The 20,601-nt window shown below is 42.9% G+C and overlaps 1 protein-coding gene across 1 annotated transcript in view; it reads right to left on the bottom strand.

Annotated features, from left to right (window-relative positions):
• Nucleotides 1-2,279: 2,279 nt before the first annotated feature.
• The window catches only part of txnrd3 (thioredoxin reductase 3), a 78,817-nt gene continuing 60,495 nt past the window's right edge, over nt 2,280-20,601 (bottom strand). Inside the window, exons 12-16 of the mRNA XM_043707572.1 lie at nt 11,213-11,369; nt 10,533-10,640; nt 5,098-5,193; nt 4,466-4,600; nt 2,280-3,797 (exon numbers count right to left, since the gene is read on the bottom strand). Coding sequence (XP_043563507.1) covers nt 3,732-3,797; nt 4,466-4,600; nt 5,098-5,193; nt 10,533-10,640; nt 11,213-11,369 — 562 coding nt within the window. The 3' untranslated portion in view covers nt 2,280-3,731. The remainder of the gene's footprint in view (nt 3,798-4,465; nt 4,601-5,097; nt 5,194-10,532; nt 10,641-11,212; nt 11,370-20,601) is intronic.

Genomic DNA, 20,601 nt, shown 5'->3' on the forward strand with positions numbered 1-20,601 from the left:
TGGACCTGTCCAGGTAGTCACGGAGGGAACGGTCTTTGCGGAAGGCGGAGAGGGGTGGGGATGGAAATATATCCCTGGTGGTGGGGTCTGTTTGGAGGTGGCGGAAATGTCGGCGGATGATTTGGTTTATGCAGAGGTTTGTAGGGTGGAAGGTGAGCACCAGGGGCGTTCTGTCCTTGTTGCGGTTGGAAGGGTTGGGTCTGGGGGCGGAGGTGCGGGATGTGGATGAGATGCATTGGAGGGCATCTTTAACCACGAGGGAAGAGAAATTGCGGTCTCTAATGAAGGTGGCCATCTGGTGTGTTCTGTGGTGGAACCGCTCCTCCTGGGAGCAGATACGGGGGAGGCGGAGGAATTGGGAATACGGGATGGCATTTTTGCAAGAGGTAGGGTGGGAAGAGGTGTAATCCAGGTAGCTGTGGGAGTCGGTGGGTTTGTAAAAATATCAGTGTCAAGTCGCTCATCATTAATGGAGATGGAGAGCTCCAGGAAGGGGAGGGAGGTGTCAGAGACGGTCCAGGTAAATTTAAGGTCAGGGTGGAATGCGTTGGTGAAGTTGATGAATTGCTCAACCTCCTCGCAGGAGCACGAGGTGGCGCCAACGCAGTCGTCAATGTAGCGGAGGATAAGGTGGGGAGTGGTGCTGGTGTAATTATGGAAGATCAACTGCTCTACGTAGCCAACAAAGAGACAGGCATAGCTGGGGCCCATACGTGTGCCCATGGCTACCCCTCTGGTCTGGAGGAAGTGGGAGGATTCAAAGGAGAAATTGTTAAGGGTGAGGACCAGTTCGGCCAAACGAATGAGAGCATCGGTGGAAGGGTACTGTTGGGGACGTCTGGAGAGGAAAAAGGAGGGCTTGGAGGCCCTGGTCATGGCGGATGGAGGTGTACAGGGATTGGATATCCATGGCGAAGATGAGGCGTTGGGGGCCGGGGAAACTGAAGTCTTGAAGGAGGTGGAGGGCGTGGGGAGTTCCTGGACTAGGGGGGATAGGACAGTGTCAAGGTAGGTAGAGATGAGTTCAGTGGGGCAGGAGCATGCTGAGACAAGAGAAAGGGTGGGGTAGGGGAAGGAGTAAATGATAGGTGGAAACAGAGCAGAGAGCCAGAGCGCAAGTGAGGGGCAGTTGAGCAGATAAAGGAATGGGCTGAAAATGTGTTGCTGGAAAAGCGCAGGTCAGGCAGCATCCAAGGAACAGGAGAATCGACGTTTCGGGCATAAGCCCTTCTTCAGGAATCCTTCCTGAAGGGCTTATGCCCGAAACGTCGATTCTCCTGTTCCTTGGATGCTGCCTGACCTGCTGCGCTTTTCCAGCAACACATTTTCAGCTCTGATCTCCAGCATCTGCAGCCCTCACGTTCTCTCACAGATAAAGGAATGGGTAAAGTTCAGCCTGGGAGAATGAATAATTGCTAATGTGGACTGCTAGTGGCTGACAATGGGTTGTTTGTGGTAGCAGCCCAAGTGATGACAAGGCCTGGTGTGTGGGGGTTGGGGTAAGGACATGGGAGAAGGTGCTCAAAACCTAAAATTACTAAACTTAATATTGAGTCCAGAAGGCTGCAGGATCAGTCTCTCAATAAATGTCTGCATTCATTTTGCCTTTATAGATACCAAAATCCAGCTTAAATGAAGAAAATGGGTCACAAATCTGCAGCAATGGCAGCAAGATTGTCCAACTATATTTATATACAGCAGTATTCAACTGAACTGCGGCACCAATGCCACAAATTAGTATAACTTTACAATACCAACCAAATTTTGCTGTCTGAACAGAAGGATATTTCTTGGCCCTCCATATGCAGAGACATGAACAACGTACTGTAGATACCTCCAATCCCAGAAGTATCACCAGTGATTGCTCTATAAATTCCATGACAGGACAGGCACTCCAATATCAGTGCTCTTTCAAGTCACCTTTTCCAATATTGAGGCAGTGGTTGTGATCAATTAGCCATTTTGAGTGCACCTCATCAATTAGATACCTAACAAAACAAATCCCCCACTCAGTTCTGTCAAGGTATGCGGTTGTCAGGATGGCAGAGGAGACACTTCAACGATGTCTCAAAGCTTCACTGAAAAAAAAATACCAGTATCCTCCCAACTCTTAGCAAGCTCTTGTCCCAAGAATGCCCAAACTGGAGATGAAGAAGCTGACCACTGAGCATGACCAACACCAAGATGCCATTAGAAGGAGCACAAATCCAGCATTGGAATACTTGGTCATTCTCAATCCCAAGGGCTTGCCTATGAAGAAGACATCGTCAGGTACACTGTTTTGAGTTCTACACAGGTATTTTTTATTAAATGCATTTTGGATAACAAACTTTGTTCACAATGGAATTGTTCAAGTTAGTGCTGCTCAGAGGCTGAATACAATCAAATGTGACATCAAGTTCTAGTCAGATGGGCAATGATAAACAATTGTAAAACAGATGCAAAATAATCCCACTTAAACAGCAAACACTGCATGGTTGCTTCCAAATAAACAATATAAAGGCACAAATTGTGACAGTACGTGTATCCAAACTAGACTTGTTTAAGTGCTCCAAAATTTTTAAAAAAGGGTGAAGAGCAAGAGGAATAAAACAATGAGGAAGTGATGCTGGATAAACACACGCCATTTCACATGAAAGTACAGGAATGCGGTGCTCTGAACTTTCTACCAGCTAGAACTCCTTTTAAAAATAACATGCTTTCAACATCTTTGGACTGACAGTCCAGCTCTCATTCAGAAGGCCAGACACAAGACAAAAAAAGTTTTAAATTATCACATTTTCTCACTTTATGAAAATTCCCAATTCCAATGTAGCAACATATATTTTGATTAAAAGTTACGTGTGGAGAAAAAACGTTTACTGATCCACCAATGTTCACTCATTTCCTTTTGTAAAAACAGAACAGCCCCACCATATCAAGTTTGGTCAGCAGTGGTTGCTTCCTCAGTTAACAGAATAAGTTTAGAAAATAAGGGAGAGGATAGCAAAGTGTGGACAGTTACACATAAGGCAATTCCTCCAAACAGAAAAACATTTAGGCCTATGCTTCCTGAAACATAATCTGTGTGCTTTTTTTTGGTGAAAAAGATTTAAGATTGATATTGTATAGAATTTAAATATGAATCAAATGTGACATGCTTCTTGACAGAAAAGTTCTTGATTTTGTTTTAAACCTTACCAACAGAGTACAATGATGCTAGTTACCTACAATGTACAGAGAAAAAGATTCATCTCACCTCCATCAGCAGCCCAACATACATTTAAGAAACAAGGTATAGTAAATATTACAAGATGAGACTTCAAACTATTCCACAAGACTAAAGCCTCACTAATAAAAGGAAGCGTAGTCATCTTATTGGACAAAGAAGTTCCAGACCTTGCTTGTTAGTCTTCAGTCATGGCCCACCTCAAATCAGGTTCTGGGCCAAAACTTCAAGGAGGCACTATCTTTCTTCAATGCCCTTCCAAGCAGGTTTGGGTCAAAGTTTAAAGTTGAGGTTTACCCCCACTGTTGATCTGCATGCCCCATGCACACTGATCCTCTGCTGTGACAGGTACTGAGTAAAACTCAAGGTGTTGCACAATTCGGTGTTGCTTCAAGGCGGCTTTGTTGTTTTAAAAAATATATATTCCTGTTTTACCTGAGAGGACAAACACACAGGTTTAGTCAACCACAAAGCTAAAAGGTGCATGTAGAGGGCAGCAGCATTCCAACAGCAGGGTTTAACCTCAGCAACCTCCTTTTTTGGAAACGTCTATACCGGAGCGTTTTGTTATTTCCATGGTGGTGAACACCTGCAACCAAAACAACGAAAAAGAGAAATTAATAACTGCAGGAAGAGGAGAGGGAGAGAAGATAAATAACTTTATTCAAGATCAATGATCCTTCACAGGGAATTAGGTGCGAGTCACTACAAGATATAAAGTATTTCCAGTAAAGTAACCCTATTGAATGATCTCTAATGCATGCACCAACACCTTGATCTTTCATACAAACATATTATTATGAAGACATTCAGGGCTTGATGACAAATGGCATCATGCATCATTGCTGAACATAAATTTGAATGTTGCATGGTCATCCCTTAATTTAGTGCTGATGAGTTCTGCTAACGCAGTTGGACTCAGTGCCACTTGGTTGGAAATGTGGACTAATTAAAAGCTATCTAGAGACTCTGCTTGGAGAAAGTGAAGCATATGAATGTCTAGTGATGATAGGGCCAAGCTATGTTGATGCTTCTTCTCTCAAGATCAAAAATAAAATAGTCCAGTGAAAAAGAAGCAGGCTGAAGAAGGTAAAACCACAAACTAGAGAAGGGAAAATAAGCAGGGAAGTGCAAGCCACAAAGGGATCATATACTTCCAATTTACTTTTCTTTGTAACACAATAGCTAATATGATTTTAAAATAGAAAGGAGAGTTAGAGGACGGTGAATGATAAAGGACAAAAATCGAAGTCTTACTTCTGCATTGGTTGGATGTATGCCAATGACACTGTTCAGCTGATCTTTGGTCATGCCACATTTCATTGCTGCACCAAATCCTTGAGTGATTTCCCCAGCATTCGGACCAAGCACATGGAATCCCACCACTCTATACTAGAACAGAAGGAAAGATATTTTAACAGAGCTGAAAATAGATTTGTTAAGTTCACAATTTTATCCAAGGTTTCTTTTTAAAACTGGGATTATTTGTAATGTTTCTTATGACATTACCAAAGAAACCGGAGGTGGTATAAGTCTTTGGCTCCTAAAGCCTGCTCTGCCATTCACTAAGATCACATCTGAGCTAATGGCAGCTTTAACTCCATTTTCATGACCTCCCAAATCATTGACTCCTTTGTATATCAACTCAACTTTTAATATAATCAGTGACCCTGTTCTCTGGGTAGAGAATTGAAAAGACAAATGATCCTCAGAGAAAATTGAAACTTCAGCTTTAAAAGGAGACCCTTATTTTATAAGTGTCTCTAAGTTTTGTTTCTCCCACAAGGGGAAATGTTTGCTCAGCTACCTTCAAGTGCTTAAAATAAATATTATACAGCAACATTTCTATAAATTCAGGAGAAAATATTTGGCAAACAAAGAAGACTTACATGATCCAGTTTTGCACATATCACTTTGCCATAGCAGCCACTCTTATCCCTTCCTGGTACTGCCCATTCCAGTGGCCAGAACATGCTGTGATACACCTGAAATGTACAAGATGGATATTCAGCGTAAACTTCATGAATAAAAACTTCCAATTCAGAACAATTACACTACAAATGGTTTTCTTTTAAAAGTTGAAGTATTCTTAGAAATAAGGGTAGTCATTCAGCAGCATGGACAACCTCAATGATAACACTTATTTAGATAGTGAAGTGTCCAAGGAGTGCTCACTGATATATTTTGAAAGTGGGCGGCACGGTGGCACAGTGGTTAGCACTGCTGCCTCACAGCACCAGAAGCCCGGGTTCAATTCCCGACTCAGGTGACTGACTGTGTGGATTTTGCGCATTCTCCCCGTGTCTGCGTGGGTTTCCTCCGGGTGCTCCGGTTTCCTCCCACAGTCACAAAGATGTGCGGGTCAGGTGAATTGGCCATGCTAAATTGCCCGTAGTGTTAGGTTAAAGGGGTAAATGTAGGGGTATGGGTGGGTTGCGCTTCGGCAGGTCGGTTTGGACTTGTTGGGCCGAAGGGCCTGTTTCCACACTGTAAGTAATCTAATGTGACAATAGTAAACTATGACAAAGTTTGCCAAAAACTCTGAGAATGCACTCTTATATACCAATACAGAAGTGTAGACTGGAAGATCGCTGTTGTAACCCCTTTGTTCAAGAAAGGATCAAGACAAAAGATGGAAAATTACAGGCCAATTAGCATAACCTCACTTGTTGGTAAAATTTTAGAATCCATCGTTAAGGATGAGGTTTCTAAATTCTTGGAAGAGCAGGGTCGGATTAGAACAAGTCAACATGGATTTAAGTAAGGGGATGTCGTGCCTGACAAACCTGTTAGAATTCTTTGAAGAGGTGACAAGTAGGTTAGACCAGGGAAACCCAGTGGATGTGGTCTATCTAGACTTCCAAAAGGCCTTTGATAAGGTGCCACATGGGAGGCTGTGGAGTAAGGTGAGGGCCCATGGTGTTCGAGGTGAGCTACTGGCATGGATCGAGGATTGGCTGTCTGACAGAAGGCAGAGAGTTGGGATAAAAGGTTCTTTTTCAGAATGGCAGCCGGTGACAAGCGGTATCCCGCAGGGTTCAGTGTTGGGGCCGCAGCTGTTCACATTATATATTAATGATCTGGATGAAGGGGGGGCATTCTAGCGAAGTTTGCTGATGATACGAAGTTACGTGGACAGGCAGGTAGCACTGAGGAAGAGGGGAGGCTGCAGAAGGATCTAGACAGTTTGGGAGAGTGGTCCAGGAAATGGCTGATGAAATTCAACGTGAGCAAATGTGAGGTCTTGCACTATGGAAAAAAAGAATACAAGCATGGACTACTTTCTAAACGGTGAGAAAATTCATAAAGCCAAAGTACAAAGGGATCTGGGAGTGCTAGTCAAGGATTCTCTAAAGGTAAACATGCAGGTTGAATCCGTGATTAAGAAAGCGAATGCAATGTTGTCATTTATCTCAAGAGGGTTGGAATATAAAAGCAGCGATGTGCTACTGAGCCTTTATAAAGCTCTGGTTAGGCCCCATTTTGGGCCCCACACCTCAGGAGGGACACACTGGCACTGGAGCGTGTCCAGCGGAGATTCACACCGATGATCCCTGGAATGGCAGGTCTAACATACGAGGAACGGCTGAGGATCTTGGGATTGTATTCATTGGCATTTAGAAGGTTAAGGGAAGATCTAATAGAAACTTACAAGATAATACATGGCTTGGAAAGGGTGGACGCTAAGAAATTGTTTCCATTAGGCGAGGAGACTAGGACCCGTGGGCACAGCCTTAGAATTAAAGGGGGTAAATTCAGAATGCGGAGACATTTCTTCGGCCAGAGAGTGGAGGGCCTGTGGTATGCATTGCCACGGAGTGCAGTGGAGGCCGGGACACTAAATGGCTTCAAGGCCGAGATTGATAAATTCTTGATGTCACAAGGAATTAAGGGCTACGGGGAGAATGCTGGTAAGTGGAGTTAAAATGGCCATCAGCCATGATTAAATGGTGGAATGGACTCGATGGGCCGAATAGCCTTACTTCCACTCCTATGTCTTATGGACCTTGCTTAGTCATGTTGTAATTTTATCCACAACATTGCAATACTCCGACTGTTCTTAGTAACGTAAGTACAAAGATAGCTTCTGCATGCTCTCTTCACTACTTCCATCACTTGATGCATACTATCAGGATGCTGTCACTTCAAACACAGCAGCTTCCTCCAGCTCAGCACTGGTAAAATAATGAGGGTCTTTGATGCTCAACATAAACTCTAGTCTCTTGCTGCTGACTTTAATACTTCCAACAATGCAAATCAAATTGGGAAAAGATTTTGAGTAAGATTTACTTCTACAAATCTTCCTCTAATTTATTTTATGGTATTGCCACTCATGCCTTCTCCAAGCTTCTTTTGTCCATAAGACGCTGTCAACGTTTCACAAAATTAACCCTAATCTCCAGACAGTTGAAGATAAACTGTCCCCCTGGTTCTGTCAAAACTCCTTTCCAAGGTACCATACTCATCTCTATCTTTCTAAAAATCTCCAATAATTGCAAAGAATGATTCTTTGAACTGGAAATCTCTCCCTGCCCTTTCCGCCATCTGTGGTCTTCTAATGCAACTTTTTTCATCGTCCCATCTCAGTGGGACTCCTCTTTCTTCTTCATTGTCATGGTTAATGCACCTCCATCTGCAGTTTCCCCTTTCCATGCTATATAAATCTCTGGCATCAGTCCTTGCACTCACTTGAATTAAATACTCCTTTGGTGTCACCAAAAGACAGATCTATTTTCACATAAATTGGTGACACATCCAACTCAGTCTCTCTTGGTCATTCCCATCTTCTGTTCTGCATCAGCAAACTACTTGTGCGATATTCAATGGTGGATGAATTGCAGTTTCCTCCAGGTAAACATAATGAAGATCAAAGCAACAGTGCCTTAAGTTCAGTCTCCTCCCCAGCCATACTGGGGCAAGCAGAGCACTAAAACTGTGCAAATATTCCAAAACTAAACCAGATTTTATTTCAGAATCACTCCAACACAAAGATCATTACTTACACCTCCAATTTCACTCTGCCGCATAATCCTCGGTACCAAGCAATATCTTCCATTGCTCACTGTCAAAAAATGGTTACCTTTGAGAAACAGACGATGCACTCAACACAAAATACTCAATCCCCAACTCTCTCTCATAAAATTAATCCAATCCTTCTGCCCTCCCTTCAGAAAACTATTGCCTAAACCAAAAGCAAACCAAACCCTTAAGGCTCAGATTTTCAACCCAACCAAATTCTTTGTCTCCAAAAATTGTAATCTGCAAACAAGAATGAGCACTTAGTTACAGGAAGCTTTGCAACACTCATGTCCTTGCCTGTAGGTACTAGAGCGCTAGTCTAGCCCAGTACTTAAACTGAAACCTTCTTTGCCAGAATGACAACATTCAGACTTGCATATAATTTCAACCACATCAGGCTAGAGAGACCGAAATAAATAGAACAAATTAACTAATTTGCCATTTCATCAAATTTTCAAAAGCTGTTCCAACACAACTGCAGAACAGGCAGCTATTTAACATTCCTGATGAAGGGCTCATGCCTGAATTCTCCTGCCCCTTGGATGCTGCCTGATTGCTGTGCTTTTCCATCACCACACTTTTCAACAGCTATTGAAAAGAAATGGTCAAAGTTCAGGTCCTGGTTTTACCTTCTTAGAGAGAGGCAGCATATAACAAACAAATTATTTAGCAGAGATGGGGAAGTCAGAAGAAAGTATGGAGTACTGAAGTGTTATCAAACATACAAAATTGCCAAGAATGTCCCTGCCAAAATTCTCAGGGTTACAGACTTAATTTAGCACTGGTCAACTTTTTAAACAATCATTTAAGGAGTGCTGATTCCAAGCATAGCAGGAGATATAGGCATGTCTTTAATTTACACAATGCTTGGTAGCTGTCAAGAAAACCTTTTAAAATGTATGTTTGCCTTTTTCACACAATAATCCTGATATTTGATTACTGGCAACCTATGTTAGGGGGGGGAAATGATGTATCTGCATTATATTAATACTTTCACAGTGAAAACTGGAGTATATAAAGTTCAGAAGAGGGAGGTCAACAGAATAAATTTAACTAGGAGAAACTGAGGACTGCAGATGCTGGGCATCAGAGCTTAAAAATGTATTGCTGGAAAAGCGCAGGTCAGGCAGCAAAGGAGAAGGAGAATCGACGTTTCGGGCATTCCTGAAGAAGGGCTTATGCCCGAAACGTCGATTCTCCTTCTCCTTTGATGCTGCCTGACCTGCTGCGCTTTTCCAGCAACACATTTTATCAATTGGAATCACTGGACAATCCAAAGTTCAGGAATACAGACCAAGCGAATGGACATCATGTCACCGATTCTCCCTGACAGACCTCCATAACGCATGTTTTGCTAATACCAGTGTTCAACTTAACAGTAGATCAGAATAATTAAACATTTAAGGTGTACTAACAATAGCACAACCCTTCAGAACACATTGTCACAGGAGCAAAAGGTGCGAAGTCAAATGTCATACCATGTGAAGAAAACATTTCAGCTTGAGGCAGTTGTGGAGAGAAACAGAGTTAACATTGATTCCAGTATGACGACTTCTGAAGTTCCATTAACCGTTTCTCTCTCAACAGATGCTGACAGACCCAAGTTTCTCCAGCATTCTGTTTGTTTCAGATTTCTAACATCTGTAGTATTTTACTTTCACTTACCCCTTGAGGTTTTGTATAAAGGCATATTATAGTACATTGAGTGATCATATTCATAGCTCTGTTTTATTGGAAACCTACTGGTCAGTTGAACCTCTATGCCCCAATCCCAACCAAAGCAAATTTAGGTTGAACACATTATAGCCATAATTTCAAACAGAATGAAAGGGTGGGATGAGAATTCTAAGACAGCCAGTTTCATGTTCTGGACAAACTCAACATGCCATCTTGCTTTAGTACTCCAGGTGCAACTGACATTTACTATACATGTAAAAGAGATGTCAGTTTTGTTCACACTTTGGACAAAAACACATGAGTGTGAGATCATTCAGTGACCAACTACTTTTATAAACAGTCAAAGTTAATACACTGGCATAGACAGTAGTAAGCTATGCTTCATATTTGAAGAACAAAGAAATTAAAGTTCTATTAGGCACAAGTAAGTTCAAGAACCAATGATTACATCAGCTTACACAATAGTCAATGGCATCCAAAGTACAGAATCTGAATGTGCCAATGATCAGCTTTTAACAAACAAATAACTGACACTTCAACAGCAAAGGCTCTTATGGGAGGAATAATTCCATTCAGCTTGCGATTTTTAAAATGTCTCCATTTAATTAATTACTAAACAAGTCCATACCTCTATATGTTCTTCTCCATAAAGTGCTATCGCATTTTCCTCAGACAATCCACAACATCCATACTCCAAAGGTGTAAAGACTGTCGTGCATACATTGACATAGTCACACTGAAAAATAAATTACTATCAATAGAATTGACAGTACTTGCCAATATTTAAATATGTTCAAGGTGAATGTTACAATATTCAAGTTACATCACTTGTTTTTACCTTGATTACAAGGAAAATACAAATTGATAAACATATAATCATGCAAAATAAAAGCAGCCAAAAACCTAGGATATGATAAAAATACTTTTGACAACTATCTTAGGGAGTTATCAAGCTGGTGAGCACAGCCTGACACATTTCATTTCACGTAAGGTACAAACATTGGTACTTCCTACCAAGCATCATCTGATAACAGATCAGGAGCAAGAACCATGAATTAACACCTTCTTCCTTCCGAGAGGAGCCCTTATGACTGATAACTATGCCTTCAGATGTGTTCAGAATCTTCCAGCTTATTTGGCATTCTCAAAAATGCCACTGGGACAGCCACTCAAAGCATGCAGGTTTTGTATATCTCACAAGGGAGTCAAGAGTAATGGAACACAAGCAGGAAAACAGTGTAGGTCAGGTCAAGCACAATCTTAATGATGGTGTAACAGACTCAAGAGAATGAATGGCCTACTCCTTACCTTCACAGAAGAACTTGAGTAGAGTCTGCGAGCTAGCAACTTCCCAGCCTGAATAGCAACAGGTGTGAGTTCTGGCTTGCCATCAATGACATCTCCTATGCCAAAGATGTATGGTATGTTGCTCCTTTCTTCATTATCCACCAAGATTTTCCCATTTCTAATAATACATCAAAAGTAAACTATTGCAAAAAAAATCTTATTTCCAAGCTAGACAAAATTAGATATTTGAGCCAATAGCCTGCAATATGGTTTTATTAACAAGAAACAACCTTCTAGCTTTACTCATGTTAGAGTCCATTACAAATATTAGAACTTCAGCCATTTACAGCTTTGGAAAAAAAATTCTGGTGCTCATTGAATATAAAGGAGAATTTAGAGAGTGGATAATTAGCTTGTCAATCAAATGACCAACAAGTCCAACAAAATATGGTAGGTACTTAAAAAAGGCCACAGAGTCATGGAGTCTGCTTTGATAAAGTCAACAAAAATATTTCCAAGGAGATGAAATGGTACCACAGATACAGAACAAAATTAGAACAGAATTTTCATAAATATTCCAGATCAAATCATTAGATATGTTGACTAGTCATTGTTTTAAAGACTAAATTTCTCAGCTTCCGACCCACATCAGCATAATTACTGCGAATAAGGAATTCACATTGCTGTTCAATTGTAATATGGTAAATGTTCAGAGTTTGCTGAAAACTCTAGGATAACCCTTCAAAAGGAAGAGGTCAAGCAGTCTTGAAATAACACCTGAAAGTCAGAAATAATGGAATTCCACTCTGCCTGGTTCAGACAAACTAAAATTTTTATATGAATGATGCAGCAGCACCAAGAATAAAAAAATTTCTATTTGACCAGAGAAGCTCCAGCCCAAAACCTTCAGGTGCACTCAACATAGACTGAAGTGTTTTGCAGCCAACATATTAAGATTGGTGATTAGATTCCGTAGTTAATGTTAAATGTACCTTTATTTGCACTGGGTATAGATTATACTAAAATAACCTCCAAGGTAAAAAGCAGACTACAAAAAATACATTACTTCAACAAATACAACAACCTAACCTAGCTTGAGGCACACTTTTCAACAATATTAACTGATCCATAAGCATCCTTTTTCTATAGGAAGAGGTACATACAGATATCCAGACATCAGATACTCAAGGGGCAAAGAACAATTTAACTACTTTTATTTCAAGCCATACACCACCCTTACTTGGAAGTATACAGTCATTCCTTTTATAGTACTAAGTCAAAATCCTAAAACTGTCCTAAAAGCACTGCTTCTTCTCACTCAGCCCTCCAACACCTACTTTTCTTCAATGAAATTTGAATGTAGCAACATCAACAACCCTTGCACAAGAACTACAGCTGTCCAGCAAAATCTGAAACCAGGTGAGATTGCTTCATTTACTATACAGGATCAGTAGGCCATTCAGCCGATTGGCAAAATGACAGGGCAGATTCAGAGCGGCGAGGAGAGGAGGAGTGGTGAAGTGAGGGCTGCCGGGAAGGGTGAGTTTTCCTGCATTAAATGGGACTTACCTCGCGAGTCGGGCCTCCATTTGCTGAGAGCTGCGAGGGAGGAGCGAAGGGCTTCTGGGAAGTCATATATTTGTATGGTTGCGTTACCCGAAACACTACTCGGGTAGTGTCTCCCATCCATCTTCCTCCTCTTACCAAAAAAACGTTTTGTGCGCTAGATTGGTAAGGTAACGAGTTTATTTTTTATTCCTCATTTTTTCAACAGTCTCTTTGGGAATTTAGAATCGTGGGAATGGAGGTGAGGGCAGTTGAATGTTCCTCCTGCAGAATGTGGGAGGTAAGGGTCACCACTAGTGTTCCTGCTGACTACATCTGCGGGAAGTGCACCCAACTCCAGCTCCTCGAAAACCGCGTTAGGGAACTGCAGCAAGAGCTGGATGAACTTCGGATCATTCAGGAGGCAGAGGGGGCTATTGAGAGGAGTTACAGGGAGGTAGTCACTCCTCAGGTACAAGAAAAAGGCAGATGGGTTACAGTCAGGGGATGGAAAGGGAACCGGCAGGCAGTGCAGGGATCCCCTGTGGCCATTCCCCTCAATAATAAGTATACCGTTTTGGATACTGTTGGGGGACACTAATTACCAGGGGAAAGCAGTGGGGTACAGGACCCTGGCACAGAGTCTGTCCCTGCTGCTCAGAAGGGAAGGGGGAAGAGGAGCAGAGCAATAGTCATTGGGGACTCCATAGTTAGGGGGACAGATAGGAGGTTCTGTGGGGACGAGAGACACTCACGGTTGGTGTGTTGCCTCCCAGGTGCCAGGGTTCGTGATGTCTTTGATCGTGTTTTTGGGATCCTTAAGGTGGAGGGAGAGCAGCTCCAAGTCATGGTCCACCAGGCTCCATCGACATAGGTAGGAAGAGAGATGGGGATTTAAGGCAGAAATTCAGGGAGCTAGGATGAAAGCTGGTCTCTGGCTTGTTGCCCAAACTAGTGAGGCGAGGAATAGGGAGAGAGAGGAGTTGAATACGTGGCTACAGGGATGATGAAGGAGGGAGGGTTTTGGATTCTTGGATAATTGGGGTTCTTTCTGGGGTAGGTGGGACCTCTACAAGCAGGATGGTCTTCATCTGAACCAGAGGGGTACCAATATCCTTGGGGGGAAATTCGCTAAGGCTATTGGAGTGGGTTTAAACTAAGCTGAAAAATGTGTTGCAAGAAAAGCCAGCAGGTCAGGCAGCATCCAAGGAGCAGGAGAATCGACATTTCAGGCATAAGCCCTTCTTCAGGAACGTCGAATGCCCAAAACGTCAATTCTCCTGCTCCTTGGATGCTGCCTGACCTGCTGCGCTTTTCCAGGAACACATTTTCAGCTCTGATATCCAACATCTGCAGTCCTCACTTTCTCCTGGGTTTAAACTAATCCAACAGGGGGATGAGAACCAAAATTGTAGTTCGAGTATAGAAAAGGTTGAGAGTAGGGAGGTCTAAAATCAAGTTTCAGGGACACAAGATGGCACCAGCAAGCAAGAAGTTGGTGTCTACTTCAACGCCAGGGAGCATCCGGAATAAGGTGGATGAACTTGCAGCATGAGTTGGTACCTGGGACTTCAATGTTGTGGCCATTTCGGAGACATGGATAGAGCAGGGACAGGAATGGCTGTTGCAGGTTCCAGGATTTAGATGTTTGAACAAGAACAGAGAAGGTGGTAAAAGAGGGGGAGGTGTGGCATTGTTGGTCAAGGACAGTATTGCAGTTGCAGAAAGGATGTTAGGGGACTCGTCAACTGAGGTAGTATGGGCTGAGGTTAGAAACAGGAAAGGAGAGGAAAAGATAGCAAAGATGAGGGTAATGGAGGAGGGTTGTTTTTCAGACTGGAGGCCTGTGACCAGTGGAGTGCCACAAGGATCGGTGCTGGGTCCTCTACTTTTTGTCATTTACATAAATGATTTGGATGCGAGCATAAGAGGTACAGTTAGTAAGTTTGCAGATGACACCAAAATTGGAGGTGTAGTGGGCAGCGAAGAGGGTTACCTCAGATTACAACAGGATCTGGACCAGATGGGCCAATGGGCTGGGAACTGGATCAGATGGAGTTTATTCAGATAAATGAAAGGTGCTGCATTTTGGGAAAGCAAATCTTAGCAGGACTTATACACTTAATGGTAAGGTCCGAGGGAGTGTTGCTGAACAAAGAGACCTTGAAGTGCAGGTTCATAGCTCCTTGAAAGTGGAGTCACAGGTAGATAGGATAGTAAAGGCGGTGTTTGGTATGCTTTCCTTTATTGGTCAGAGTATTGAGTACATGAGTTGGGAGATCATGTTGCGGCTGTATAGGGCATTGGTTAGGCCACTGTTGGAATATTGCGTGCAATTCTGGTCTTCTTCAACCTATCAGAAAGATGTTGTGAAACCTGAAAGGGTTCAGAAAAGATTTACAAGGATGTTGCCAGTGTTGGAGGATCTGAGCTACAGGGAGAGGCTGAACAGGCTGGGCTGTTTTCCCTGGAGCGTCGGAGGCTGAGGGGTGACCTTATAGAGGTTTACAAAATTATGAGGGACATCGATAGGATAAATAGACAAAGTCTTTTCCCTGGGGTCAGGGAGTCCAGAACTAGAGGGCATAGGTTTAGGGTGAGAGGGGAAAGATATAAAAGAGACCTAAGGGGCAACTTTTTCACGCAGAGGGTGGTACGCGTATGGAATGAGCTGCCAGAGGATGTGGTGGAGGCTGGTACAATTGCAACAGTTAAGAGGCATTTGGATGGGTATATAAATAGGAAGCGTTTGGAGGGAAATGGGCCGGGTGCTGGCAGGTGGGACTAGATTGAGTTGGGATATCTGGTTGGCATGGACGGGTTGGACCGAAGGATCTGTTTCCATGCTGTACATCTCTATGACTCTATGATTATCGATAGGAGTGAGAGAAACAGGTTAGTTGTCATGGGGGACTTCAACTTTCCAAATATTGACTGGGAACACTATAGTAGGAGTACTATAGATGGGTCAGTTTTTGTCCAGTGTGTGCAGGAGGGCTTCCTGACACAGTATGTAGACACTCCGACACGGGGTGAAGCCGCATTAGATTTGGTACTGGGTAATGAGCCCGGCCAGGTGTTAGACTTGGAAGTAGGTGAGCACTTTGGTGATAGCGATCACAATTCTGTTATGCTTACTTTAGTGATGGAACGGGATAGGTGTATACCACTGGGCAAGAGTTACTGCTGGGGGAAAGGCAATTACGATGCGATTAGGCAAGATTTAGGAAACATAGGATGGGGAAGGAAACTGCAGGGGATGGGCACATTAGAAATGTGGAGCTTATTCAAGCAAAGGGTGCATAGGAGATTTACCAGGATGCTGCCTGGTATGGAGGGGAGGTCTTACGAGGAAAGGCTGAGGGACTTGAGGCTATTTTCGTTAGAGAGCAGAAGGTTGAGAAGTGACTTAATAGAGACATATAAGATAATCAGAGGGTTAGATAGGGTGGACAGGGAGCACGAGGGGGCATAGCTTTAAATTGAGGGGTGACAGATATAGGACAGATGTCAGAGGTAGTTTCTTTACTCAGAGAGTAGTAAGGGTATGGAATGCTTTGCCTGCAACGGTAGTAGATTCACCAACTTTAAGTGCATTTAAGTCGTCATTGGACAAACATATGGATGTACATGGAATAGTGTAGGTTAGATGGGCTTCAGATTGGTATGACAGGTTGGCGCAACATCGAGGGCCGAAGGGCCTATACTGCTCTGCAATGTTCTAGGTTCTATAACTGTGACTGATTAAACACTTCAGTGCCATTTAGTCACCTCATTACCATAACCCTGTATGATATTAACAATCAGAAATCTATCAAACTCTACCTTAAACATACTGAAAGACGGAGATTCTGCAGCACTCTGGTAGACAATACCATACGTTCACAACTGAGTGAAATAATTTCGCCTTATCTTGGATCTATATATTCCTCTTACATTTAAACTGTGCTGCCTGCTATTAAAGATGCAAGGCCTCCCTGTAATGAAATCTCAATTAATTTTCATTAGCCTGCCTAATAAATTGCTGCACATGAAGGCTGAAGTGATTTATCAAAAGGGGCACTCATGGCCATTTGTTCATAGAATCATAGAGGTGTACAGCATGGAAACAGACCCTTCGGTCCAACTCGCCCATAGCCTTTACATCTATACTTTACAACCTCTGACCATTTAAGAAATTCTCTGCACACTTGCTTCTCTTATCAAAGTGGATAACCTCACATTTCTCCTCAATATGTTCTATTTATTGCATTATTTCCTATTCACTAAGCCTGTTGAAATCCCCAGAGCCTTTTTACATTTTCGGCCAACATTCGCACCTAAACTTTTTACCATTTGCAATTTTAGAAATATTATATTTGATCATCTTCAAATCATTGATACGTATTCTGAACAGCTAGGCCCAAATACTGATACTTGCAGCACCCCACTAGTCTCAGCCTGCCAACGAGATGACCCATTTATTCCTACTGTCTTCTATTAACCAATCATGAACCTGTCAGTACATCATCTCTCATTAGACATCCTCCTGTGGGACTTTATTAAAAGCCTTTTGCAAATCTGAGTACAGTATGGCCATCTGCTCTCCTTATCAATTTTGTTACTAACATCTTCAAAAAAAAACCAATTTGTCAATCACAATTTCCCATTCATAATGACAATGCTTAATCAGATCACTATCAACCAGGTGTTAACTTAGTCTTTACAACAGATTTTAACATTTTCTCTACTGCCTATGTAAGGCTAAAAAGCCTGTAGCTCCCTATTTTCGCATTTACTTTTTCCTTAAATAGGAAGGAATCATTCTATAATCTGTACAATTTTGAAAGACAATCACCCAATGCATCAATTAGCTGCCTCCTTTCACTATCAGATTTAGGGGATTCATTAACTTTCAGCCCCAGTAATTTCTCCAGTACAACTTTCTTCTAATGATGATTTTGCCACAATAAATTATCCTGACTCACCTTAAATGGATCCACATTCATTTTAACCAATCATTTCCTCTTCACATCCCTATTGAAACTTTTAGTCTGTACTTGGGCTTGGTTGCAAGATTGCATTTGTATTTTATGGTTTCAGTTTCTTTTTTGGTCTATTTTATAAACTTCCCAAACTTCATAATTAGTGGTCCTTCTGGCAACTTTATAGGCCTTTTCTTTTAATCTTAGGTAAGCCTGTGCTTCCTTAGTTAGCTGACCTTTAATTTTGAGTGTCTGCACCTTGAAGCAGCGTGTTGTTGCTGTAAACCACCCAAGACTATGTATTCTTTGTGTGCAGTCAGTTTTCAATCTAGTTTCCCAATCCACTTCAGCAACTTTATGCCTTATACCTTTTTAATTTCCCTTATTCAAATTACAAATGAGTTTTGAGAAGATTTGTAGCTCAGGTTGAGGTTCTGGATGTAGGTTTGCTCGCTGAGCTGGAAGGTTTGTTTTCAGACATTTCACCATACTAGGTAACATCATCAGTGAGTCTCCGGTGAAGCGCTGGTGTTGTGTCCCACTTTCTATTCATGTGTTTAGGTTTCCTTGGGTTGGCGATGTTGACGTCATTTCCTGTTCTTTTTCTCAGAGGGTAGTAGATGGGGTTCAAGTCAATGTGTTTGTTGATAGAGTTCTGGTTGGAATGCCATGCATCTAGGAATTCTCGTGCATGTCTGTTTGGCTTATCCCAAGATGGATGTGTTGTCCCAAAGTGGTGCCCTTCCTGATCTATATGCAAGGACACAAGTGATAGTGGCTAGTGATGTTCATGTATTCTGGTGGCTCGTTTTCTGCCTGTTTGTCCAATATAGCGTTTGTTACAGTTCTTGTAAGGTATTCCTCCACACCACTGAAGCCAGGCGCCAATTCTCCTCTTACCACACCAACTATGACCTCACCCCCATCACCAAACCAACATCTCTCAGACTATACACAACCTCATCACCTCAGGAGATCTCCCACCCACAGCTTCCAAACTCAGTTCGGGAACCCCGCACCGCCCGATTCTACCTCCTTCCCAAGGTCCACAAGCCTGACCACCCTGGCTGACCCATGGTCTCAGCCTGCTCCTGCCCCACCAAACTCATCTCCACCTACCTTGATACTGTCTTACCGCTTTCCACCGCCCGCCCCCCCCCCCCCGCCACACCATCCAGGAACTCTCCACATACGTTCGGGCCACCATCCACCTCCTCCAAGACTTCAGTTTCCTGGCCCCCAACGCCTTATCTTCACCATGGACATCCAGTTCCTCTACACCTCCACCCACCATGAACAGAGCCTCCAAGCACTCCGTTTCACCCTCTCCAGATGCCCCCACCAGCACCCTTCCACTGACTCTCATTCGTTTGGCTGAACTTCGAGAAGAAAGTGAGGACTGCAGATGCTGGAGATCAGAGCTGAAAATGTGTTGCTGGAAAATCGCATCCATAACCTCATAAGGATTCACTCGCTCTGACCTGTCTATACCTGACATATGCTTCCTTCTTTTTCTTAACCAAACCCTCAATTTCTTCAGTCATCCAGCATTCCCTATACCTACCAGTCTTCCCTTTCACCCTGACAGGAATATACTTTCTCTGGATTCTTGTTATCTCATTCCTGAAGGCTTCCCATTTTCCAGCCGTCCCTTTACCTGCGAACATCTGCCTCCAATTAGCTTTCGAAAGTTCTTGCCTAATACCATCAGAATTGATTAAATATTTCCTTTAGTTATACATCCAGAAGCTTTTATAGTCCATTTTTATGTTTTTGCTCAATTGCATTCATGTTCTATTATCCTTATTCATTTCTTGGTCACCCTGTATTTTAAAATATCACTCCCCCAGTCCTCAGAGTCACTATATTTCTGGTAACTTTATACGCTTTTTCTTTTAACCTTATGCAATCCTGAACATCATCTGTCAGCCATGCTTGACTTGCCTTGTGTGAGTTTTGCACTTTGAAAGAATGTGTCATCGTCCCTGAAGGTTATCCATTGCCTATGTACAGTCATGGGTTTGAATGTCTGGACCAATCCAACTCTCAACTTGTGGCTAGTGACTTCATAATTTCCCTCATTCAAATTTAACAACCCACCCCCCCCTCCATGGCCGACTTCAGAAAGAACTACCACATTCTCAAACTTATTGTCACACTGTGTCATATTGTACAATGTTCAGCACCATTCACGACTCCTCAAATACTGAAGCAGTCCATGTTCAAATGCAACAAGATCTGGGCAATATCCAGGCTTGTGCTAACAGCTATCTCGTAAGATTTACACAACGCATATACCAGGCAATCATCATCTCCAATAGGAGACAATCTAATCATTACCCCTTGACGTTCAATGGCATTACCATCACTGAATTCCTCACTATCAATATCCTAGGGGTTACCATTGACCAGAAACTCAACTGGGTAAAAACAATGACTGCAGATGCTGGAAACCAGATTCTGGATTAGTGGTGCTGGAAGCCGACTCCCACAGCTACCTGGATTACACCTCTTCCCATCCTACCTCTTGCAAAAATGCCATCCTGTATTCCCAATTCCTCCGCCTCCGCCGTATCTGCTCCCAGGAGGACCAGTTCCACCATAGAACACACCAGATGGCCTCCTTCTTTAGAGACCGCTATTTCCCTTCCCACGTGGTTAAAGATGCTCTCCAACGCATTTCATCTACATCCCGCACCTCCGCCCTCAGACCCAACCCCTCCAACCGTAACAAGGACAGAACGCCCCTGGTGCTCACCTTCCACCCTACCAACCTTCGCATAAACCAAATCATCCGCCGACATTTCCGCCACCTCCAAACAGACCCCACCACCAGGGATATATCTCCCTCCCCACCCCTCTCCGCCTTCCGCAAAGACCGTTCCCTCCGTGACCACCTGG

Source organism: Chiloscyllium plagiosum, chromosome 18 (assembly GCF_004010195.1).
Source record: "Chiloscyllium plagiosum isolate BGI_BamShark_2017 chromosome 18, ASM401019v2, whole genome shotgun sequence".
Taxonomy (NCBI): domain Eukaryota; kingdom Metazoa; phylum Chordata; class Chondrichthyes; order Orectolobiformes; family Hemiscylliidae; genus Chiloscyllium; species Chiloscyllium plagiosum.